The 25,017-nt window shown below is 38.0% G+C and overlaps 3 protein-coding genes across 4 annotated transcripts in view; 2 read left to right on the plus strand and 1 right to left on the minus strand.

Moving 5' to 3' along the window:
- LOC129788711 (mucin-5AC) overlaps positions 1–25,017 on the plus strand; it is a 1,053,002-nt gene that overhangs the window by 99,854 nt on the left and 928,131 nt on the right. The gene's annotated exons all lie outside the window — the stretch shown is intronic.
- On the minus strand, positions 274–24,999 carry LOC129788710 (WD repeat and FYVE domain-containing protein 3). Of its 2 annotated transcripts, none has more exons than XM_055824963.1 (14): positions 24,790–24,999; positions 20,758–21,572; positions 17,338–17,524; positions 16,733–17,257; positions 9,713–14,929; positions 6,582–8,312; positions 4,947–5,241; positions 4,698–4,883; positions 4,397–4,630; positions 3,220–3,411; positions 2,701–3,106; positions 2,479–2,622; positions 1,121–1,370; positions 274–1,045 (listed from the first exon to the last, which is right to left on the minus strand). In XM_055824963.1, the coding sequence occupies exons 2-14, from the start codon at positions 21,554–21,556 to the stop codon at positions 877–879; spliced, it is 10,335 nt and encodes a 3,444-aa protein (XP_055680938.1). In that variant the 5' UTR covers positions 21,557–21,572; positions 24,790–24,999; the 3' UTR covers positions 274–876. The 2 variants fall into 2 exon arrangements, with proteins under 2 accessions (XP_055680938.1, XP_055680939.1); XM_055824964.1 differs by having other exon boundaries at positions 20,758–21,662; positions 24,790–24,983.
- On the plus strand, positions 22,905–23,675 carry LOC129788792 (ras-like GTP-binding protein RhoL). The gene is made up of 3 exons (XM_055825129.1): positions 22,905–23,069; positions 23,143–23,257; positions 23,315–23,675. Exons 1-3 carry the CDS (start codon positions 22,951–22,953, stop codon positions 23,654–23,656), a joined length of 576 nt encoding a protein of 191 aa, XP_055681104.1. The 5' UTR covers positions 22,905–22,950; the 3' UTR covers positions 23,657–23,675.

Raw genomic sequence — 25,017 nt, forward strand, 5'->3', positions numbered from 1 at the left:
AGACTAACTAGATAATTAAGAAAAAAATTAAAGAAGTTTGCACCCGATTTTACATAAAATATGAAAATTCGTATATTTCCCAGCGCTTTTCCGGGAAATGACCACGCTTTTCTTGAGCCTTTGACAATGCCCTATGATAATTTAAAAATTAAATTTGGGGACTAACTCCTCAGATTGTGAATAAACTTCTTTATTTTATAGATCCGATAAGATCAAGACTTCCCATTAGAAAATTCCTTTGAACCATGCTGAAAAAAATGAAAAAAAAAAACCTTTTTTTCTTGTATAGATATTTGTCAATTTATTGTGTTTCTTCTTCACCTTCGACATCCTTGTATATATACCACATTTTTGTAAAATAAAAAAAATCACAAAAGAAATAAATTATTCTCATTTTTTTTTTAGCTACAGAGAGTGATGAGGATTTTACATGAGACTGCTTTTGAAGAAGTTATAAGGGGGTTGGCTCGGGAGGAGGGCCTATATTTGATAGATTTTTGCCTAAATATCGCTCTTTTTGCGCTTTACGCACATTTTGTCTAAAAACAGAAAATTACATGCATTTTCTACAATTTTTTTTTAAGTTTCTTCTAAATACTTTTCTCAATCTACATTGTACACAATTATTTTTTTTCTCTTGCTCTTTTACACAATTTCTTATCTTTTCTGTTTCTAGTCATGAATTTTTTATCTGTTTTTTTTTTCTTTCTTCTCCATCTCTCTGTGTCTTGTAATACTCGCACAATTGGTGAGTTTAAAATTTCACTTTACACAGTATAAATACTTTTGGTTTCATCACTATTTTTTTTTTATCTAACATTGCAACTTAATTTCAAGGGGGAAAGATCGCCCAGACCTTTGTCCTCTGTGTTGTGTCTACGTGGCAGCCTCATTGGCCTGCCTGAGGGATGTATAGCAAGTCTGGCAGACACGTACGGGCTTCAGGATGCGCAATCGTGAGATTTCAGACTCAAAACGACTGCATTTATTGCAGAAAACCTGCCCGCAGTTCCTGCAGTGATGCTTCCGTTCGTACAGGGTGAATCTGCGGGATTTCCACAAAAAAAAACATTTAAAAGAAGATAAATTGAAAAAAAAATTAACCCTTAAAAGCCTTTACCGAACACTACAGTTGATACACTGATCTGCCCCTTCGTCTTTCAGCCAATGATCCGCCATACTGCGTCCCGGTTGTTCGCACACACTCCACGAAAACAGCCTCCCACGTGCATCACCCACATAGAGCGTCCTGTGATCCTTCGAGACTGCAAGGGACGTTATACTTGCCGGTTCGGCATTATCCTTGCGATCGTAAGCCGTATGCATGGTTAATTTCGAGCGAAATAGTAATTGCCGTTGCCATTTAAAGCCTAAAAAAAAGGATTTTTTTGTAATTTATTATAAAACTTCATTTAAAGAATCTTTTCTCTGGCAATTTAATTCTGATTTACTCCTAAGCCCCGCCTTTAAACGATAATTTGGATCAATATAATAATTAATTTAAAAATGAAATATAAATAAATAAGAAGAAGAATTTGAGTTAAATTCGTTAAATTGAAATAAGAGCTTTCTGATTGGATGAAAAATTCTTCGCAAATCATTCTCATTGGCTACTTCGAGGGCTTTACGTCACACCTTAAGGAGGAGCTTCAGTGCAATATAATTTTAAACAGAGTGCTAGATTCAGCGTAAAAAAATTCTATTGTTTTAAAGTTAAAAGAATTTTTGTATTCAATGTAAAAACTTACTACTCTTAAAAATTTTTATAAAAATAGGTATTCAGCGTAAGTTTTTATCGATTTTTATCTTTTATGGTAAAAGTGAGTTTTTAAGGTCGTTCTATGAGCGTTTTTAGCTATTTTTATGGCATTTGCCGACGTAAAAATATCACGAATCCGACACAAATTGATCTCATACTAAAATTATTAAAGTTAAATAATTTAAAAAAAATTTCTGTTTAGTTTTTGCTAAATATCAATTACTTAATTTTTTTATATATTATTTATTAAAAATAATTACCAATTTTTTAAAAATATTTCTGAGTTTTTTATAATTTAGATAATATTAATTTTTAATGACCGTTTCAAGGGGTTAGTTATAATATACTAAAAAAAAGATCTCAAAATTTTTAAAAAGTTCTCTTATAAACAAAATCGATATTCTGCGTCATTTTTTTTTCAATAAAAGTTCTTAAAATAAAAATTAACGATTTCTTATGCAGAATCTTGCCTAGAATATATAGCAAATTTTTTTTATTACTTAAAAGTTTAAATGTTTTCATTTCTTCTCTACCAAGATTGATGAGATTTTTATACAAAACCTCAGCTTTTTTTAGAACTATTTTTGGAGGTATTTTCAAGAGCTCAAAAAAGACAATTCAGTGATCTTTTTTGCCCCTCTATGATCCTTTTTCAATCCTTATTTTATTTTATTTATTGAAAATTGAAATAAAGTATATTATATAGAATAAGAACTAACCTGTTCTAAGAGTATTTTGAGTTGATTTCTTTGCCGTTTCATTTTCAATCACCACAAAGGATCCCGTAATACTTGTCTCTGATTTACTGGGACGTATCCCACGGGATTGTTCTTCACCACTATCACCATTCTTTGCTGAAATTTCTGCAAAATTTTACACAATAAACAAAATACCAAGAATTTTCCTCTGAAAAGACTTTTAAATTGACCGAAAAAACTCACCAATTTTGTGATCTGCCGCCAAATCGGGATCTTCATCGCGAAATTCATGGAGGGATTTTGCAGCTGAGATGCTATGCTTCTTCCTCACGGGTGGAATTGGTGGTTCATCATCTCTGAGACTCGGTGTCTCATCATTCTCACTGCAATCCTCCTTCTCCGTCTCGAAGCGTTTTGATGTCTCCTTCACACTGTCGCATGCTTCGGATATGCTACTTTCACTTGGGGACTTATCAATCCCCCCACCTCCACCAGCACTACATTCTCCACTAATTTGCTTGATGAGATTCGTATTTTCTTTTTGTCTTTTTGCTGCCTTCACTTCAGCAGCTGTTGTTGCTGCTGCTGCTGCTGTTGCCTTCTTTTCCTTCTCCTCAATGGGGATTTGAACGTATTCCATTGACCACATCTTTTGAAATTCAAATACAAAGAAAATAAAAAAAGTTTTTTTCAAAGAAAATTCATAAAGAAGTTTATCCGAATTTTTCGGGAAATAAAAGAGAGAGAGAGAGAGAGCCTCACCCTAACAACACCATCAGTTGATCCAGTTATTATCACATTCTGCTGATCCCATTCACGTTTCGACGAGAAGGCAACACAGAGAATTTGCTGCATACGATCAATACTCCCAATGCTTGTATTCACATTGGCCAGAGCATGCCCATTGATGGACCAAATGTAGAGCCATGTGGCTGAACATGTTGCAATATCGCCCTAAAACAGAGATTCTCTCATAAATCAAACAATTCTTTAGCCTTCCTTTAACCCCGATTAAGCACTGGAAAGGAGTTTATTCACATCTGTGTGGTAAAGCCCCTCAAAAAACAAATAAATCGCTAAAGAGGTAATGAATCAGTTAACTGTGAATTAAGAAATCCAAAAATTAATTTCATCTAATTGTTTGTCGAGTCTTAATGTATTCTATTCAAATGTTGTAGGCCCTGAGGAAAGACTTATATTAATCCGAAACGTCGACATTAAATAAAAAGAAACAATAATTGCTCTTGACCCTTGTATCCGATCGAAAATCCACTTTTTAAATTTCGCAACAAACTTTCCATTTCACCCTGGAATCAGTTGGACAAATACAGCAAAAATTGGCACAAAAATGCAAAAAATGACGTCATTATGTTTCAATGCATGTTTCATCGCTGATGTTTCATCTGTGAATTTTGACAAAGTATCTGTATTCCAACAAAGAGTTTCGTTATTGGTTGATGAATTCGCGGTAAAATCTTAATCATTGGCTACCTATTTGCTTTAATCCTTTCGCGTTCATATGAAACATGGAAACAATGAAACATGCTGTCTTTTTATCACGATATTTAATCAGCAGATGCTCTCTGAGAACATTTTCTTAGTAAAATTGTCTTCTTTTGACCTCTTCAACGTAAACCAAAAGCATTGAAGACTTAGAAAAAAAATAATTACCTATAAATTCATTTTAAAAAGATCGAGAAAATAATATGTTTCAAGCTTAGGTCAACGTAGATCCAATGGATATGAATGGGTTAACTTGAACAAAATTTAAAAAAGCAAAATCTCAAGAAATATTCAAAGAAATTCTAAGATTCCTCCTGCAAATGAATCAATTCGACTTTTCATAAAAAAAAATATTTCTGCGTTCTTTATGCTCAATTTTCAGCAATTGAAGAATTTTTTTAAGGACAAAAGGAAAGAATTTATTTCGCAAACTCACCGTGAGCTCATTGACACAAACAGCAGCTACAACTCCAACATGATCCCTCAATTGACGCACAAACGTATACCTGGCCATATCCCATACAATTGCCGTCCCATCGCGTGATCCGGAAACAATCACATTAAATGCCGGACTAGCTGCTAAGCATGTAATGGCATCCGTGTGCCCATGAAGAGATTGCTTGAGTGCCAACATCTTCTTCCGCGAATCAAATTCCCAAACTGTTACAACCTTCAAGGAAAATCATTTTATTGTAAGAAAAAAGTCTTTTTTTGGTGGGAAAATTTTGCCAACTTACCGAACTCGTTCCAGCCGTTATGATAGTCCTGGCATTGGGACAGGCGCACGTTAGAATTTCCCCAAAGTTCTGTGCAACTGTTTCGCACACAAAGAGCACACGATCTGACTCATAGATCCCAATACGGAGAGAATGATCAGCAAAGCCCCAAGCAATGTACTTTGTATACGAAGGTGGCATAAGAACCTACACAATAAGGCGTTAGAATTTGAAGCTTCTAAACACATTAAAGAATTAATTTATTTTTACCTTATTCTGTTCAACAGCTAGAACAGTCTTATCTGGTTGAATAATTTGCCCAACGGGCCCTTTGAGCTCCTTTATTGGTTGCAAACTTGGCTTTAAATTGTCCAAATTGTGGAAGAATAGTTTATCCGACTGGAGTGCAGTACTACCCGGTAGAAGGTTATTCGGATCAATTCCACCGTGCTTTGTAATGGACATTTTTTTGCTTGGATGTGGTTTCTTGAAAAGTTGCTTCGGGATCTGACCAAAGTTGTTGATAAAGCCAATTGTTGCATTCTTCTTCAGTGGATCATCAATGCTGGAGAAATGCAGGAAGAAAGTCTTTTATTTTCAAGCTAATTTCTTGTGAAAAAAAACTTATTTTCTTTACAATTTGGTAATGAAAGACTTTAATCTTTTTATAGCAAAAATAATGTGTCTTGGCTGCTTGTTCTAAATGTATTTTTATATCTCACAAAACTTTTTTTTTTTACAAAAAAGCGTAATGAAAATAATAATTAAAAATAAGAATTTAAAGAATTCAGATTTGATTTGATTAGCCACGACACATTTTATGCACAGGGGAATCATCAGCAATGATGGCACCCCCTTTACTAAATAAATAAACATTTTATACTATAAAAACAGCACATACTTAGCCAAGACACATTTTATATTAGAAAATCACTAAGAACTTAGTCAAAACATATTTTATGCTATAAAGTCATCACAAACTTAGCCAAGACACATTTTATGCTATAAAATCACCACAACACATTTTATGCTATAAAATCACCACACACTTAGCCAAGCCACATTTTATGCTATAAAATCGACACAAACTCAGTCAAGACACATTTCATGCAAGAAAATCACTAAAATTTAGTCAAAACACTTTTTATGCTATAAAATTACCACACTTAACCATACCACATTTATTGCTATAAAATGGTCTTAATTTTAGCCAAGCCACATTTTATGCTCTAAAATTGCACAATTTTAGCCAAAACACATTTTTACTATAAAATGGACACAAACTTAGTCATGACACATTCCATGGCAAAAAAACCACCACACTTAGCCAAGACACATTTTATGCTATAAAATCACTAAAATTGTGTCAAAACACATTTTGTGCTATAAAGTTACTAAAAATTAAATCACGACACATTTCATGCTATAAAATCACACCAAACTTAGCCAAACACCTTTTATTCTATAAAATCACCACACTTAACCATGACACAATTTTTGTTATAAAATCATCACGTAGTTAGCTAGATCACTTTTAATGCTATAAAATCACTACAAACTTAACCAAGCCACATATCATGCTATAAAATCACTGAAATTTAGTAAAAACATATTTTATGCTATAAAGTCATCACTAATTTAGCCAAGACACAATTTATACTATAAAATTATTTAAGCTTAGCCAAAACAAATTTTATACCATAAAATCACCACACTTAGCCAAGACACATTTTATGCTATAAAATCGCTAAAATTTTAGCCAATGCATATTTTTGCTATAAAATCACAAAAATTTAGTCAAAATACATTTTATGCTATAAAGTCACTAAAAATTAAATCACGACACAATTTATGCTATAAAATCCCAACATTAAAAAAAATAATAAAAATCAATAATTTTCTTACTTGTAAATATCAACATTTCCTTCGTAGAACAGATGATGAAACACATTGACGGCATCCACAGCTGCTGGTCCTTGTTGTTTGTACCCGAAGATAAGATCAATCCACTGATGAAGATTCTGACTCACATAGTCACACTCAAGGGCTTGCCTGTGCACCCGAATAAATTCCCGCGGATCATCCTTTGCCCATGGCGGTAGAATAATATCACCGAGAGATTCTCCATTTTGTTTTGTCCCCAAATCAAAGTTATTTGCATTCGCCAAGAATTCTGGGAGGTAGAAGAACTCGGGGATGAGTTCCTTCACATCGGCCATGTTGTACTTTGACGCTGACAACCAGGCTTCCTTGACGCTGTGAAACATTCGATCGGCAAGATCAAAATGCCCTCCCTGGAGGCGCAAAAAGTGCTGCGTGAAGGGCTCCAAACGAACGAGGTAGCTGCAGACAATCATTGCTGAACTATAATGTGTCCCATAGTGGTAGGGTGGTGTCTCCCCTTGAGGGTCATCCCATTCCTTGTAGCGCTTCTGAAATTGCTCCAAACGCTCCCCCGATTGTGCCCCCATTGGCTTTGAGAAGTCTCTAAATGAAGCTGGATTCGCAAAGTCCACCTCGTCGGACTCGTAGTCAGCAAGGATCCACGGGAAAACGGGATACTGCATGAGATCATTGTACGAACGTCCCGCGAGGGTATTTAAATGCATTAAATACTGAAAATTTGATATCTCCCCGCGTACCCAGCGCTGAGTAACGGACGTCTCACCAATGAGACTACTAAAAATCCCCGAAGTTTGCTCCACACTTGCCGTTCTCTTTTGCCCCGCCACGGATTGTTGAGCACTATCCGCAATTGACGTGGCCGTTGACATGAATCTCTGATACACCTTATTGCGCACCTTCCGTGGGAAGCTCAGCAAGTAATTTCGTCCATCCCCCGAGAAAACTTCCAACGCAATGGGTTGCAGAAGATACCGACGCTTGTGAACTTCCCGAATATCCTCGTAGGAGAACTTTGAGCATTGCCTGATTGTCTGAGATCTCCGAGGGCTTCCGGGATTGGGAAGAATGGGATCATACGCTCTAATGGGAATGGAATCAATATCTCTGATTTCGCGATTCTTAAGCAATGTAAACCCATCAACAATGTAACAGTGCTCCTTGCCAAACAGCAGCAATCCCTCCGTCGTGTCCAAGCCCTGAATCCGGGCGCAACGAAACATGTGGGAGATCTTCTCTTGCTCCTCAAGCATTCGCAAAAGTGTCTGATTGTCCGACACATGCGACACTTCCTCCTCCTCCTCATCAACATCCTCACCGGGTTCACTGTGTGTCCTCTCGAGTACCGGTGCTGCCTCAACGGAAAGCTGATTATCCACCTTGTGCCCCTCAAACAGGGAATCCATCTCACACAGAACACGCGGGGTCTGCTGGCAGTACTGCGAATACAACTTACTATCGAAACTCGTGGCAACTTTGTATTTTAATTGACGATTGTCAGGTAGCTCCAACTCCGGGCGATATGGGTAGTGAAAGTAGAACACATCATTTCGCATTGTCTTCTTGCGCATCCTGTGTGGCCCCTCAGTTGAATCTAAAATCCATTTCTCCAGCAGTGTTCCACTCACTGGACCCCAAAGCCCACGTTCACGCGTTAATTCTGTCTCCGATTGAATCCATTCCTGATAGACATACCGCCGGATGTGCTGCATCATCTGATTGTGCTGTGCATACCTGATGGGGGGCAAAATGCAGAGAAGAAAAAATATTTTTTAAGAAAAGAAAATGATTTTTTTGATGAATTTTTAAAATATTTTTTTGAAGGAAAAAACGCCAAGAAATTATTAAGGAAAAAAAAATGATTTGTAAAAATTTATAAAGATCGAGACAACTAGAGAGACACAAGGGTCGATTCTGATAAAAATCTTTTGTCAGAAACAAACAAAATATCAAGATCTTATAAGAAAAGAATTACCAATTTTTAGCATATTTTCTTCTACCGTTTGACGTTTCTTCGCTAATAATTAATGTTTTTCCATCGTTTTATGTTTCATTTCTGACGTTTGATGATTATAGTTAAAGATTTGACAATTTCTAGTGCATTGACATTATTTTTTTAACGTTTGACGTTTCTTTTCAAATTTTTTTGCTGTCATTTTAACGTTTGACGTTTCTCCTTTAATATTATTTATTTCTCCAGCGTTTTGACATTTATTAACGTTCCTTTTCTAATATTTAAAATTTTCAAGCGTTTTGACATTTATTTCTGACATTTGACGTTTTCTTTCTAACCTATATAATAAATATATTTTGTTTAGTGTTTTGACCTTTTTTTACGTTTGAAAAGTCTTTTCTAATGTATCATACTTTTCCAGTGTTTTGACATTTATTTTCTGAAATTTTATGTTTCTTTTCTAACGTTTTAAATCCATTGTCTAACATTTTAAATTTCTTTCATATTTGACGTTCCTTTTCAAAACTTTGACATTTGTTTCGGACGTTTGATGGTTTTTCCTTACATTTGATGTTTCCATCTTTAGTATTAGACATGCCATTAAAAAAGTTTGTCTTTTCTTTTCTACTATTTGACATTTTGCTAGCGTTTTGAAGCATTTTTCTAGGTGTTTGACGTTTCCTTACTAAAGTTTAATTTTTTTTTGTTTATCAGCTTACATTTTTTTGGTGTTTAATATTTCTTTTCGAATATTTAACGTTTTTTCTCTATGACATTTTTCCTATCATTTTGACATTTTTAACGTTTCAAGTTACTTTTCTTGATTGAACTTTTTTCTAGCTTTTAATGTATCTTTTCAAATTTCTGACAATTTCTCGAGCGTTTTGACATTTCTTATCCAACGTTTGATGTTTTTCTTTAAATATTTAACATTTTTATTGTGTTTTGACACAATATTTGTTCGTTTTTCAAAATTTTAAATTTTTCAGCGTTTTGATGTTTATTTTCTTACGTTTGACATTACTTTTCAATTATTTGACATTTCTTCAGCTTTTTGACATTTATTTTCTAACGTTTCTAAAATCAATTATATTTAATTTTTTGTTAAATAAAAAGAAAAATGGTTATTTTGATACAAAGATAATTTAAAGAAAAGCATTTAAGAGAAAAATAAACTCACCTAATATCCCAGAGATCTCTAACCAGTCCCACATTAACTGCTGTCCATTGGAATGCTTTGGTCTTTGTGAGTTGACTCTTTGTCCTCACGTAGTCTTCCTTCTTGACCTTCGTTCGGCTTGCAAGTCGCGTCAAACCACCGGTGACCTTTTGGATTTTCGACTGGATTTGATTGTGAAACTCCCAGGGAACGCGATATGTTGCCTTCCGCTCACTCTCAACGTAGTTGAACCAGAGTTTTGTAGCTGCCTCGAGAATTTGTTCCCTTGTTACGGTCAGGTCGGGTGCTTTGGCATTATTAGCTGGTGGTGTGAGTGTAATCTTGAAGACTTCCTCAATTGCTGGCTTCTTGCACACATACAGCTCTTCCCAGACACGAAAAGCCGCTCCGGCAATTAAATTCTTCCCCTGATGCTGATTGAGGAAATCATCGCGGGATTCAATCATCTCATTTGTCGGATTAACGTGCCACGTTGTCGTACGTGCAGCTGTATTCTGATCCAAGAGGATCTTCATGTCAGACGTCAGCTGCAGCAGGCAGTACGTTAGGCAACCAATGAAATCCAATTCATGATTTCCAGCACCAAAAATTAGGAGACGATTAGTCGTTAACTTATGTAGTGCCTCCAGGACGGCCATTTGATCCGCAACGGATTCCGTAGGCCGTGAAAGTAGGTAGAGAATTGTCCGATTAAGCGAATGATGGAGCTGCTCGAGCGACAGGGATGATGATCGCCTCTTTGCCTGCCCAATGAGTTTAACGATGAAATCAAACACCTCATGGGGATCCTTATTGAGGCATCCCTGCCACAATTTATCCACAATCCTCGCTGTGACGTAGAAAACATTGGGAACAACATTCTGAATGTGACTCTGAAGGAGCGGAACAATCGGTAGGGCTGCTTGCTCACCCACAAGAACATCCGCAGCAAGAAGATGATCAATTAGAGCTGAAATGATTTCCGTTTGAAATTCAATTTGCTGCGTGAGATCACTCGATTCGGGTGATGAGTCCAAGACAAGATCAACAACGGGTGATGCCTTCCCCGTTGCCGAAAGACTCATTGAATCCACAATGATCACCCGGAGGAAGTCAATGATGAACTTCCGTGCGGGATGTTTCGTCAGGGCGCTCTCCTGCGTTGGGGGAATCACAACGCAACACAATTGCTCCTCCGTTGGGCTATTTGGCCCGGATTCCGCATCAAATTTCCCCTCGGGAAAGAGTATGGCCGACAGGGCATTAATCACATCCCCGGACATGATAACCGGCATGAAATCCGGAAGATTGTGATACAGGGAGAACATTACTTGAATTATTGTCACAGGATGACTCTTCAGCCACTCAAGTGCTGTGTCTGTGTGCACAATCCGTCGCACCATTGTCAGGAGGACACAAACACCTTCGGGGCAGAGATTTACTTTCGGTCCAATCGACCCAATGGATGTCTGTGTGACTGTTCCACCCCAGAGGAAAGCCCAAACTTTGTCTAAATCGAGATTTTTGTGATCCGACGCCAGCCCCTTGACGGGTTGTCCCATAATCAGGGCAATGAGGAGGAAGTAGAGCTCGGGGATTTCCAAATGCGACGGCAAAAGCCATTCAAGGTACTGAAATCCCGGTACATGAAGCACCCCAGTTTTCACTTCTGTCGCCAACTGCGTGGGTAAGATCATTCCTGGTTGAATCATTGAGCTTGTATTGACGGGGGATGATGTGGACAGCTGTGTTGATGCCAGAACTGACATACTCTTATTCTGTGACACAATATCCGTATGCCGAAGGTAGCCACCATTGTGTGAGCCATCGCGGAAGCGCGCAATTATTGTCTCATTAGCACACAGCACAATAAGAATTCGCATTGCCCAAACAACTGTTGTCGGGTGAATTTGTGGCTGCATAAACAGGAGCAACCAATCGAGTCCGAGAACCTTGGAAATATCATCACAGATGATTGTATTCACGGTATTTCTTGCCGTGAAAAGGAGTGAATGGAGCATTGTGAAGCAACGATTGCGCACCACAAGATTCCGCATATTGTCCTTCTGTCCAGCTCTCTGATCTCCCCCATTGCCCAAAACAATATTCCTTTCCGCATCATCCACCGGCAATCTCGCTGCAATAAATTGCCCAAAGAGTAGGAGATCTGCATGCCTTGGCTGCCCCCCGAGAAGGATGGAAAGAAGCGAAAAGAGAATCTCCGTTGTTGGTTCATCGTGAATGTCAAAGATTATATGCAGGAGCTTCATGACAAGCTGCAAATCCCGCATTATCTTGATATTTGTTCGCTTTTCACTCGATTCCGATGCCAGCTGCACAAGATGCTCAAGAAGGGAACGCAGCAAACCATTGGGGCTTCCCTGCCACACCTCCAGATCACACAGTAAATCCTGAAAAGCCGTCACATTGGGGATTGCCGATGTTTCCTGCCCACTATTCACCGTTCCCACGAGGCTGAAGGTCAAATGGAGAATGTGGGAATTTAGGAGGTTTTTCTTCTTCTTAAAGAACATCCCGAGTGTTTGGTATCCCCGCTTCCTGTCCATCTCACTCTGTGTCGCCCTATTGCTGCGCACAACACACGTCAGGGCCTTCACCCCAGCGTAGAGACTCTCAACATCCTGAGCCATTCCAATTATCCCCAACAGGATACTACAGCCACCAACTGTTTCAATCATTGCCGACACTGGATGCGGACTGAATACCCTCACCCCGAGATATCCCACCAAAACACCCCCCAAGGATCTCGCAGGACCCGCCAAGTGTCCAGCGGAATTGTGAAGAATCCTTATGGGAGTGGCATTCTCATGCGAACTCATCCCCAGTTGCTTTGCTATTGTCTTATTATCCGCCCTGCTGTAGACTTTGCGTATCTTTGCCAGAGTTAGCTGCGAGATTGCTTTGGCATTCAGCCCAAACATCACCCTTTCCTCCGGGATGAGCGGCCCAAGGGGTTCCATTTGCTTCCGGACCTGTGGTGCCTGCAACGAACCCATGTAGTGGGGCCCTAAATTGAAGATTGTCACCACCATTTGCGGACTAATGACATCCTCAATGAGATGACAAACACCCTGCTTCCAGCAGAGGCGTGAATACCTCCTCCATGCTGGTGGGGTCCCAATGAAGGCATAAACAGACGTGGCAACAGTGAGATTAGCAGCTCCCGCGCCGGGATTTTGGGAGATAAAATGCAATTTCTGCGTATGCATGTGCTGCCCATCGAGGAAGAGGGAGAAACTCGAATTCTTCAGCACAGCACGATTCAGGACGACAACAAGATGATGCCATTGCCCCTCGTGCAGGAGATCCGGACACCAAATTCTCGCTCCACTATCACCCGTTCCATCGGGCTCCCATTCCCCAGCATTGGGTGGAACGATTGTTTCCTGCGTTGACACAATTATTGCCTTATCTCGTGCCGAAAGAAGAAGCGTCAAGCACACGAGATTATCCTCCCGGACATTGTTAACCGTTCGCACGAGCGTGAGGAGGCGCACACAGTGTGGATCCGTACGTGGATCTGAGAATTTATCCACACAGAACCACGTGGAGTAGGATAGTCCAGACTGTGGGGGGAATATCCTGTCACCCGCTCCAATGCCACCAATTGTATTCGTATCGATATTCCCACCAATATTTGGGGCTTGAGGAGCAATACTGGGCAGGAAGATACTCGCAAAGCCCTCAGAGGACATATCCATTTCAATAAATGGCGGCAATGTGCACGAGCCATGAGCACGAAAATCCCTCGGGGTTGTCATTGAGACGAGAGTCTTAATCCTCGTCAGGGGGACAGAACCTCCCGGACGGTAGGGTGCCTGAAAGTCCGGACTGAGGCAATAAAGTGGATTACCCAACCTCAGGAAAGCCCTCAGCTCTGCCGGTTGCAGTGCTTGTGCTGCTAAACGCTCCAACACATACTGAAGAGGAATATGCAGAAGATTCTGCTCATCATTGAGGGGATTTGAGCCGAGCTTGAGCAGCTGCCCCGCAAGACCGGCCTCACACATAATCTGCTGATTCCTCTCACTCCGCACGAGACTCTTTATCACCTCAGCCGTGTACGTTTGCAGGGCATAACTCACCTCCTCGTGCCCATCGCATTCAATTGACGGAAGTAGCTGCAGCATACACATAACGACACCCGGATGCACAATCAGCGGTTCCGGTGGTTGCTGACTGAGATTCAAACTCTGTATCGAACTGCGAATATCACCGGATTTTGCCACAACTTTCGCCACCTTTTGCTGCCCACTCTGTGCCAGAATCCCCATTACTCCACTCAAATTGGGCTTATCAAAGTTATCAATGGCAATATCGTACAGCAAGCGATAAATTAGGCATGCCAGGATGAGTGAAAGTGGAATATCTTCCCTCACTTCCGGTTCCAACACATTCCCAATGAAGATTGTGTGGAAGTACGCTTGATACTCTTCGAGATTCCCCGGAATTTCCGTGAGTGTCTCCAACTGTGTGCGCGTCCCGAAGCACCCCAGGAGGCGCAATGTGTCACAAAAGGACGTACTGCAGATTTCCTGATGGAAGAATTTTGCATTTGCCGGCTCAAAACGCATCGCCGTGGCCAGAGTTTGGCAGACAATGTTGAGTAGTTGGAGGAGTGTACAAAAATCAATACTCCCCTCTGTTGCATCTCCCTCATTTACAACCTCCTGCTTCACAACATTCCCCAATACCCGATCGAGGGAGACAAAAACACTCGTCACATAGACAAAGCCCCCAACCTTCCGGAAGATTGTTCGTGTCCTATGGCTATCACGGAGGCAACCAAGGAGAATTTTTAGAATTTGTATCTTCAGCTGAATCTTACACGATGGCGCCGAATGCATTGTACTGAGAATAAATAGCATATCATCATCACCACCAGCTGACAAAATTAACTCCCGCACAATCCCCAAAACAGCTTCACGACAGTGCCCAAATTTAACCATATCGTGCACACATTTAGCCCCTCCGCTCTCCCGGAAAACATTTGCATTCGCATTGTTGGCATTGAGGAGCATTGTCAGGGCATTCATGATCATCCGTCCGAGATTCTCACTCTGATTCCCCTCCAATTCCACGCGTAAATCATCCTCAACACTCTTCCCATGCTCCCCAATGTACTTCATGAGGAATGTCTCATAGCGCTGCAGGCAGGCCACAAATACCTCCAGGATTCCCACCTCACGGTAAGCATCCTTGAAGACGTTGTTGTGTCTATTTGGGAATTTTTATTTAAATTAAAATTCTTCTCTACTCGTCTTCCTCTCTAGAACACAGGGTTATTCACGAAAATTGCAATGAAATATGTCAAGATTATTTTTTTCTTGCAATTTTTCTAAAGAAACTAAGAAAAAATGTTTAATGTGCAAACTAAAGAATGAAATCTTTGATTTATTGATGGGATGACTTTATTATTTAATTTAATTAATAAATGTAATATTGGAGGCCTGAAGAAGACGTCATAACATCACCGAAATGACGGTGAATTCAACTGATAAGCAAAATAATAAAATCATCAAATCATAATAACAGATCTAATAGACCTGAATTAATCCATTTTTTAAATTAATTAAATAAAATTGATGATTTTTCTAATATTAGGAGTAGATTTTGATACAGAATCTTATCTTTTCTTTCCTTACAATTCGACAGTTATAAGATTTTTGGTATTCTGGGAAAAATCTTTTAAGACTTTGACATTTAATTTGTTTCTTTAAACGGGTTTCTGAAAGGAAATTATTTTTAAAGGCTTCTTCAGAGATTTTTCTGACTATTTTCTGGAAAAACTAATTCCTAATTTTTCTTTTATAAAACGACAACAGAATGATTTAAAAACTCCATCTGTCAAAATCTTACAACAAACTTTTAAGTTGTTAAAAAAGAAAAGAAAAGACTTTTATCACAATCTACCACATTAATTTTGAAAAAGTCTTTTCTTTTTTAGTTTCTTACTTTTATCTCAATTCCAGATTTTATTAAAGAAATTCTTCAATATCTTCAATTTTTTTGATAATTCTTTGAAAATTATGTTGAAGACGAAATTGGCCATTATGGCCCAATGGCAAAATTCCTCTAATTGTTTTTTTTATATAATTTTTAATTTTTTTTGTATGAAAAATCAATATTAAATGACAACTTTGAGATCAGAATTGTTAAAACTGGATGAATTTCAGCTACCTACAAGAGACAAGATCTTAGCCAGATCTTGTCCGGAAAGGACATTTTTGAAATTATTTTTAGTCAAGATTAATAATTAGATCGCGAAGAAAAAGATAATTTTCAAAAAAGAAAGGATTTTTCAACAATTGTGTGATTTTTGTACATTTTTGAAGGATTTTTCTTGATTTTTCATTCCGGAAGTTTTACTAAAAAAAAAACCTTCCGGGAGCCGAATTTCAAGAAATTATGAATGCTTTTCATTTTTTCAACATCTAATATCTTATTTCTCATTATTTGCGCTTCAAAATACTCTTTAATATCCCTCAAAATAGACTAGATCCTTTCCGGGACGTCCGATTGGAATCATAATAATTTTTATCTAGAAGTTGAATATCCGGAAAGTTACAGGCTTCAAAATATTGATATTTAATAATAATATTCTTTTTGCTCATGAATTTCTATGTGCGTGATGGGGTTAATTTCACAATATTCTACAAAGCTTTATTTCCTTTCCTCAAACATTTTTAATGCATTTTTATGGAGTTTTAAATTTTCCTTTCTAAGAAAAAATATTAAAATTAAATCAATTTCCATCTGCCAAAAGCATCACAAAGAGATTCTAATGTTAGAAACTTTATAAACAAACTAAATCTAAGGAATTTTTATGGATTATTCTTCTCAATTTAAGCTTAATAAATCACTTACCAGAATGAATTTAATTTGAAGATTCTTTGCTGTAAAAACTCATTATGAGCTGTATAAATTAAAATTAAATATTCATGCATTTGGTCAAAAAAAAATCAAATCTTTGCAATTTTTGTGAATAACCCTCTTCTTACGGAGAATTGTTCTACTTACTTGAGAATATTGAGCAGTGTCTTCATACAGGTGATACTACAATCAATTGAGAGGTTGCTCTTTAGCAAAATTGACATTGATATCAATTCTTTGCACGGTACAAAGTTCAATTGGAACACAATAAATTCCAACAATTCGAAGAATTTCTCCTGAATCTCCTGACTTTTTGCATGAATCTTCTCCGTGAATTGACACAGCGTATTCTGGGATTCGAGAATGAAGTAATTGGCATTATCCGAATGGTACACACTTGAAATTGCATCGAGAATATTGCAGCAGAGTGGCGTTGAGTTGGATTTGAGGAAAATCGTCTGGAGTACTTGGAATGCATGAACGTTGCGTATACACGTGCCACGTGAGGATGTTTGGGGCATTGTAAAGCCCTGCATTTGAAACAGAGAGCCCGATTGATTGATATTTGGGCGTAATTCTTTGTAGCCACACATACAGAGTGAGGCAATCATTAGAACGAGATTCCGTATAGCTGCTTGAGCTTCCGTATTCATCTGACGCTCACTATCGAGCCTACAAATGCAAGAAAAGATTACAAACTTTCTTCTTTTCTCTTCTTTTTTTTTTTTTAAATCTTTCTAAGTTTTCATTACTTGATAAGGAAATCCGCGAGGAAACTGTAGCCTTGGCATGCACGAAAGTCATCCAAGAGAATCTCAGAAACTTCACTTGAATCCTTGAGGAAGCAGAAAACAGCCACAAGCATCTCAACAACCTCCAATGGTGTCAATTGTGGCACCCTCTGCATGTTATCAATGCACAAAGCAACGCATCCTTTTGCTATAAAAAACACAAATCTCAGATTTCTCATTGATTTTTCCCACGAAGGAGTCTTTCTTCTAGCGCAAAAGGCAATTTGTCTCACAACACGAAACCTCCTGCTCTTCGTCTTTTAATAGAATTAATAAATTTGTGTTGTGTACAGAATTTCTTTATTCATCGCGACATCTAAATGGCCTTACAAATTGATTGTTTCAAACACGATATCCCTCCACGCACGGATTTAAGGCGCCTTCCCGAGAATTTTCATTCAATGTGTGTGTGTATATTTGTGCCAATTCAATTGCCCACCACTGTGTAGGGGAGGACGGGGTAAATTGGCCACTTTGGCGTTTCTTGGGATATATCAAACAAGCCATATTTTGTAGGAAATTTTCCTGCCTACAGCTTCCCCATATAACACTTTTCTCTATCTCGATGGGAAATGGGTGAATTTTCCATTTTCCTGGACCCTTATCTTTACCCCGAGCACGGGTAATTTGGACACTTCGGCGCATGAATTATTAAACATGAAAATTTTTGGACAATAAAATAATTTTATTTTTTCAATTATCTTTTAGGGTAATAGGGTATTTATTTAAGATTCGTTTCCAGTAATTTGCAGATAAAAATATTTAACAGAGCCTCAAACTTAAACATTTTCTGAACCATAAACGAGCATAACCTCAAAAAGGCCATTTTTCAAATTTTCGTACATTTCATTTTTTAGCTAAAATTTTTTGTCATACACAGATAAAATGAATTCGTAAAAAGTTCGTCAAATTTCTTGTGAGGTTCGTGAATTTCCCATGCATTTATATGGGGAAGTTCACCTCCAGGTTCGTAAAATTGGGTTTCAACTCCTTTTGGAGGTAAAAGTTTGTAAGAATTCACCTCCAAAGTTCGTAATTCTCATATTACCTCCAAAGTGTGTCATTTTCACCTCCAAGTTTGTAGAAGGTTTGTAATTCGTTCTGGGCATAACTGCCTTTTTTGAACAACTAGCGCTCGGTGGTTGTTTAGGTAATTATTATTTTGTCATTCTGTGACTTTGTTTCCAGTTTGTTTACGTTTGGTCATCAGAGCCATAAAAAGAATGAAAAAGGAAAATTCTCAAGGTGGCAAATTCCCTGCATCAGCTTGCTCATCCCAATGAAAACATCTGTATGCAGAATGTTCTGAATTTAGTGCAAAAACTTCACCGGAAATTCACGGAAAGGTATTATGTTCGGCGCTAATCTTTAACGCATTTCTTACAATTTCCATGAAAATTCTTCATTTTCCCCCGTTACAGGACATTCAAGAGAGAGATTTAGTTCTCCAGAGGCTCGTACATAACATAGGGGATTCAAAAACTGCATTCAACTGTAGATTTAGCAGCACATAACTGCAGCAGTACATGGACATGGGGGTTATGCAGAAGGTGGATCACAAGAATCTCGTCAGGAATATTGATGCCTTTAAGAAGATCCCCAGTACGACGAAAAACCTGTCTGTGTTCATCTGGAACAGCCTCCAGGAGGTCCTGCCACAACCTGAATTCCTCCATGAGGTACGCATTGAAGAAACTTCAGAATTCTGTGATCTATCGAGGGAAGAAGTGAAAATAAAAGACATTCCATTTCATAAAATTAAATTTGTTTTCTTTTTGCATTTTAAGACATTTTTTTAGACAGTTGTTCCCCACTTGAGATTCTTCTTAATCTCCACTGTGTGCTCTCCGTAGAATCTCTCCGGCTTCCTATTGAAGCGTGCATTATTCTCATTGATATAGTCAATGTCAGCATCATCGTTGTTGGTCCACCTCCGGGAGAAGTTCTTCTTATCAAGCCGCTTTTGGAGGTGCTCCACCATATTATCGATTGCCCCAGCTGAATCCTTTGGACGGAGATGTCTCAGTGGATCGGTGACTTCTCCTCTTTGTCTCATAATGCTCCGTGATGCACAGTGGAAGGATATTGATGGATCTGTCGTACTGCCTTGCGGTCTGTGCTTCACATAGTTGGAAAAATCCCATCGCCTTTGTGCTTCTTCTTTAGGGCAATCTCAGCTTCCCCCACAGATATTCCCATCATCTTAACGCGTTCGTAGTCTTTGTCCTCAGCTGCTACACGATCCTTTGCTGCTTCCTCCGCAATCAGCCACTCTGTCTTGCGCTTCCGTGCCTCTCAATTTGCAGGAAACTTAAATTGTTCTCCACAATTACTTCCTGCTGATTCTGTACACCTGGTTTCTTACATCATGGGGCTTCTTCAGGTGCTTCATACGTTTTTCTAGCTTATTTACACCGCTTTCTTTTATGGCTCTGATGACCAAACGTAAACAAACTGGAAGGAAACTGGAAACAAAAAGTCACAGAATGACAGAATTTTTGAAGACAAAATAATAATTACCTAAACAACCACCGAGCGCTAGTTGTTCAAAAAAGGCAGTTATGCCCAGAACGAATTACAAACCTTCTACAAACTTGGAGGTGAAAATGACACACTTTGGAGGTAAAATGAGAATTACGAACTTTGGAGGTGGATTCTTACAAACTTTTACCTCCAAAAGGAGTTGAAACCCAATTTTACGAACCTGGAGGTGAACTTCCCCATATAAATGCATGGGAAATTCACGAACCTCACAAGAAATTTGACGAACTTTTTACGAATTCATTTTATCTGTGTACTTTGCCTATAATCAAAAAGAAAACATTAAGAGGCATAACCACAATGAATATCTTAAATGTGCGCCGGAAAATGTGCCGGAAAAACTCAAGTGGCCAAATTACCCCACTCCAATTTTCCGAATAAAACCATTTCCACAGGAAAATCTGTTTGAGATATCGGGAAATGGATGACACTATCGTGTTTATAAGGGATCAATGACCCTTAGTGACGTATAAACTATTTTTTAAGCATAAAAAATATATCGAAAATGTCAAACTCCTAAAATTCCAAATGCACTTGAAAAAGTGAAAAAATTATTTTTATCAAATAAAAGAAAATCTAATGATCGGATTTTCCCCAAACTTGGTACGATTGATCATCACTATGAGGAGTATAAACTGTGGAGAAATGGATTTTCTAGCATTTACCATACTTGACATATTTCCATTAATAACTTTGCCAAAGTAGTCAAATTACCCCGTCTTCCCCTACCTACATTTGTACCTACTTTTCCAAGGAAATAAATTTCCCTTCCGGAAATAAATCTTTTAATTTTTTTTTTCATTTTTTTTTCTTTCAAAAGAAAAGAAAATCTTCACTTACAGTGAATGTAGGAGACAACTGGTACCGTTAGCCCATGCCTTGAGAGCGTTGTGAGGACTTCTGCTGCTGATTTCCTCCACATAACATTGTGTGCCGGACATTGGGATGTAATGGCTGAGAAGAGGAGTGTGAGATCATCCATACGTGCGAGTTCTTCAGCTGGATATGGGTACGAGCAGAGTTTCACGAGGACCTGCACGAAGATTTTTTGCAGCAAAATTCGTCTTTCGCGTGGCGTAAATTCACTCCCATCATCACGATCGGCCACCTCTTCGGGGATCTCGGGCAGATCAAAGAACAAATAGAGACACTTGACAAGTGTCGACGGTACTGAAGCTGTTGTCATGACCTGAATGAGCGAAGCATCCCCCACAGCGAGTAAATTTATTGCCGACAGCAACATCCATCCATTGCTTGACTCCTCACTATTTTCAATCTCAAAGAACTTCACGATTGCAATGGACGCCGCCTCGGTGCTCTGATTCGAAGCCCTTCGACGAATTTCAGACACCATCAGGCGTGAAACTTGCTGTGCAAAGGCCAGAATATCCCAGAATTGCTCATTCATATCAGCGCTATTTGTTGAACCGAACACTTTGCAAAAAAGCGGCAGCATGTTGTACAGCTTATAGTCGCGTTCTGTCTCACTTAGCGGCTCCTTGGGGTGGGTGTACTCATTGAAGAGCTTCTTGAGGTGCATAAGCCCCAATTCGGTGTGGGAGGAGGATTCAAGAGACAATTCCCCGGAGCTGCTGTCGCTGGCAACAGCCCCACTCCGTAGCTTCCGCATTATGTTCATTTTGTTGTGGATTTGTCTATGTGGGAGGAAGAAAGCAAATGCCGCTCTAAGCTCTCTGGTGGTGGAACTATGTTCATATACAAGTGAGAAAGTATAGTTGCGAGAGCTATTAAAAAAAAAAAAGACGGAAGAAGACACTGAAGAAGCCGAAGAAGAATCTCATTCAATGAGATTTTCTTTGGTAGCTTTTTAGCTCGTCTTCTCATCAAGGATTTGCTTTATGTTTTTGATGGGAGATAATATATTGTGTCAATGTAACTTAGAGTTTTGATAAGGGCGATACTTGATATTAATCAAGTGTGTAGCACTTCGTAATAAAATAATATTCTGCGAAAAAAAAATTTATCTACCTATCTATTTTTTAAATTGGAAAATTTCCAAAAGACGATAAGAGAACAAGGTTTTTGAAGATTTTCTCAATTCTAAATCATAAAAAATTATGAATTAAATTCATAACATAATATGAGTAAAGAAAATAAGATTGAATGTTTGTAGGACCTAGTGAAAATATTTAAATAATTCGCAAAAATCAAAATTTTGACAAAAAAAATCACAAAAACCCTTTTGCGTCTAACGTGAAACATTGACGTGGTCATTTTATCTCGATATTTATTCTAGGAATGCTCTCAGAAAACATTTCTCAGTAAAAACGTTTTATTTGGGATCTTTTATGTAAACTTTACGTAAAAGCAACTTTAAAAAAAAAAATTAATTTTTAATTTCGAGAAAAGAAAATTTAAATGATGCGAAAGAGTAAAAATTACTAAATTCAAATCGAAAAAAAATGATTTATTCTGTTATTAGTCCTAAAACAGCTCAGATTAAGAAAAAAAGACTTTAAAAAGTACTGAATTTAAACCGAAGAAGTACTAAATTAAAGCTTAAAAGTACTAAATTTAAGTTATTTGATTTTAACTGTGGTTCTTTCAAACACAACTATTGTATTTAGCTAAGAATGCTTATTTGAATGAAAATATTCGGATTATTTGCCAATATTCGAATGATTCACCAAGAAAATCAGAATAATTGACAGATAAACACCCCTTGAGTTAGAGAGTTTTTATCATTAATGTAAGCACTTTCCACGCGCTTTTTAGAATAAGTACTTAATAAAAGAAAACTGTAGGTGCTGTAGGTACTTTTACCAAGAATTCAACGATAAGATAGCATTTTGTGATAGTATTTGATGCGAATTAAGCAATTACATCTAAAGATAATTTTCTGCGAATATTGTATATAAAGAATAAAGGTATTTTATCAATTTTCTTAACTCTGATGCGATAAAGAAATTACGAGATATCAATTTAACAGACTATATGGTGCTAATTTTGAAAGAAACATAATCAGTCTGTGTTTGTCAGCCTACGAATTCATTTAAAGTTTTTCTGTTAACCATGTCTTTAATTGGTGTAACAAAAAATATTGTTGTGGTTGGTAATGGTTCTGTTGGCAAGACTTCCCTGCTTTTGGCATTTACTCAAGGGACTTTCCCTGAAATTCATGTGGCCACTGTGTAAGAAGAAACCAAAGAATTGCCAGTTCAGAGAATTTTTGTTGAAACACAATTAATTTTTTATTTATCCCAGATACGATACTGAGGAAATAACAATGACGATTGACGGAAATGAACATTATATTAAACTCCACGATACAGCAGGTCAAGAGGATTATGAGCGTCTAAGACGTTTTTCCTATCACTTAGTGAGTAATTTTAATTTTTGTTCATTGAAATTTTGCGAAAAATTACGTATTTTTAAGGCGGACGCATTTGTGCTGTGCTACGACATTACTGATAGAGTTTCATTCGATAACATTGAGCTGAAATGGATAGATGAGCTTCGAGGTGACAATGAGGATATCCCAGTGATTCTTGTGGCTACAAAAGAGGACAAAAGAAACCGCCATTGCGTGCCGAGGAAAGAAGGGGAAGATCTCTGTGGGCGGATAAGAGCTGATGCTTTCTTTGAATGTTCCGCAAAGACGGGGAAAAATGTGGAGGAGATCTTTATAGAAGCTGCCAGGGCTGCTATTAGAGGATCAAGAAAAGTACCTGAAAATAGCTCATGGCTTTGTTGCTGCTGTAGGTGGTTTTCTAAGTAATTAAAATCTTTGTTTTCAATTTTTTTTTATTTTGCAATTTATTCATTTTCTTGCACAAAATCTAGTGAACATTTTTGGTGTTAAAAAAGGTGGCATAGGGGTTTGCCCTAATGTGATTGGCGCTTAGGAACTTTCTCACTTTTCATAATATTTATTTTGCCAGAATCGAAGGGAATTCACTGCTTTTTCCCGCAAAATCTAATTGAATTACCCACGTGGATGTACCCCCTGTGTCCCCCGGAGGGCTTTTGGGAGTTGTGAAAAATTAATTTTCATCGATTTTCCCTCTCAATAAATCAATTTGCGCCTTCGGGAGGTGTTTCAGTGATTTTTGGGGGGTAATTTCTATCGCATTTCCCGCCTCCAATTGTATCTCACGGAGAATTCTATTCAATTAAATATTTCTTTGACTTTCGCCCCATTGAGTTTTCCACCCCATGGGGTGGAATTTCCCTCCTGGAAAGGCCTACAGAGTGCGAGGGAGGATGAGTTTATCGATCAGCACGCAAATGCGCTGTCAAACATCATCCATCGTCATCTCGGTGCGATTTTCTCAATTAAACTCAATGAATTTAATTAAAGTGCGATGTTTAATCTCTACAGCGTAGTCTCTGCATTATTTCCTCACACATTTGCGTGGGTGTCACATAATAAAAATGATGAATAAATCAATTTTTTCTTTGAAAATCAACTGATGTGCTTTGTTTGTTTTTACTCAACTCAACAGAGTTTTTATGCTTCAACTTCTCATTCAAAATACTCAATATTTCACAGAATTTGCGATAAAAGTCTTTTCCAGATATTTAGCTGGTACGTCTGAGGTCTAGCCGGATGGATTAGGCACGAGAAATTGATAAGAAATCATGGAAAGTAGTAGAAAAAATTGCACGCAATGTTCGCGGAAAAGTTTTGGTTTTGATGGGAAAAAGAAAGATGTCGCCTGGGCGACTCACGCACGAATTTTCCAATCGATTTTTCAACCCTCCACCACAGGGCGGAAGTAAAAATTCTCCCCGTGGCAGCCTCCTTTAGCATTAACGTATTCACTGCACTGATGAATTGATGAAAATTGTGAGGGGATTTATGGGAATTTTCGCAATTTTCCTATTGCCAACATTTCTTGCATTACATACCTCAAAATGTAATGATGGTTGGAAAAACACCAATTTTCGGAATGATTCACGTATATTGTGGCTTTCCCTCGACAGGAAATCAACACTGGGACATCTTTTTCACATTTTCACAAACTCGCAATCACATTTTCTCACACCTTTCATCACAAAAAACCCAAGAGAAAACTTTCTCAAATAAATTTTCTTCACATCAACACCATCAACATTTTCTCTCTGATTCGTGCAATT

The sequence above is a fragment of the Lutzomyia longipalpis genome, chromosome 2 (genome assembly GCF_024334085.1).
Source record: "Lutzomyia longipalpis isolate SR_M1_2022 chromosome 2, ASM2433408v1".
NCBI classification, from domain to species: Eukaryota; Metazoa; Arthropoda; class Insecta; order Diptera; family Psychodidae; genus Lutzomyia; species Lutzomyia longipalpis.

What these genes read in the sequence shown, in the direction of transcription:
- LOC129788710 (XM_055824963.1), bottom strand. Translation starts at nt 21,556, where the DNA reads ATGAACATAATGCGGAAGCTACGGAGTGGGGCTGTTGCCAGCGACAGC. An exon ending in AGAGATCTCTGGGATATTAG is followed by an intron (nt 8,313 to 9,712) that starts GTGAGTTTATTT and finishes GCCCCCCATCAG; the next exon opens with GTATGCACAGCACAATCAGA. An exon ending in CAACTGATGGTGTTGTTAGG is followed by an intron (nt 3,107 to 3,219) that starts GTGAGGCTCTCT and finishes GAATTTCAAAAG; the next exon opens with ATGTGGTCAATGGAATACGT.
- LOC129788792 (XM_055825129.1), top strand. Translation starts at nt 22,951, where the DNA reads ATGTCTTTAATTGGTGTAACAAAAAATATTGTTGTGGTTGGTAATGGT. An exon ending in GAAATTCATGTGGCCACTGT is followed by an intron (nt 23,070 to 23,142) that starts GTAAGAAGAAAC and finishes TATTTATCCCAG; the next exon opens with ATACGATACTGAGGAAATAA. An exon ending in GACGTTTTTCCTATCACTTA is followed by an intron (nt 23,258 to 23,314) that starts GTGAGTAATTTT and finishes CGTATTTTTAAG; the next exon opens with GCGGACGCATTTGTGCTGTG.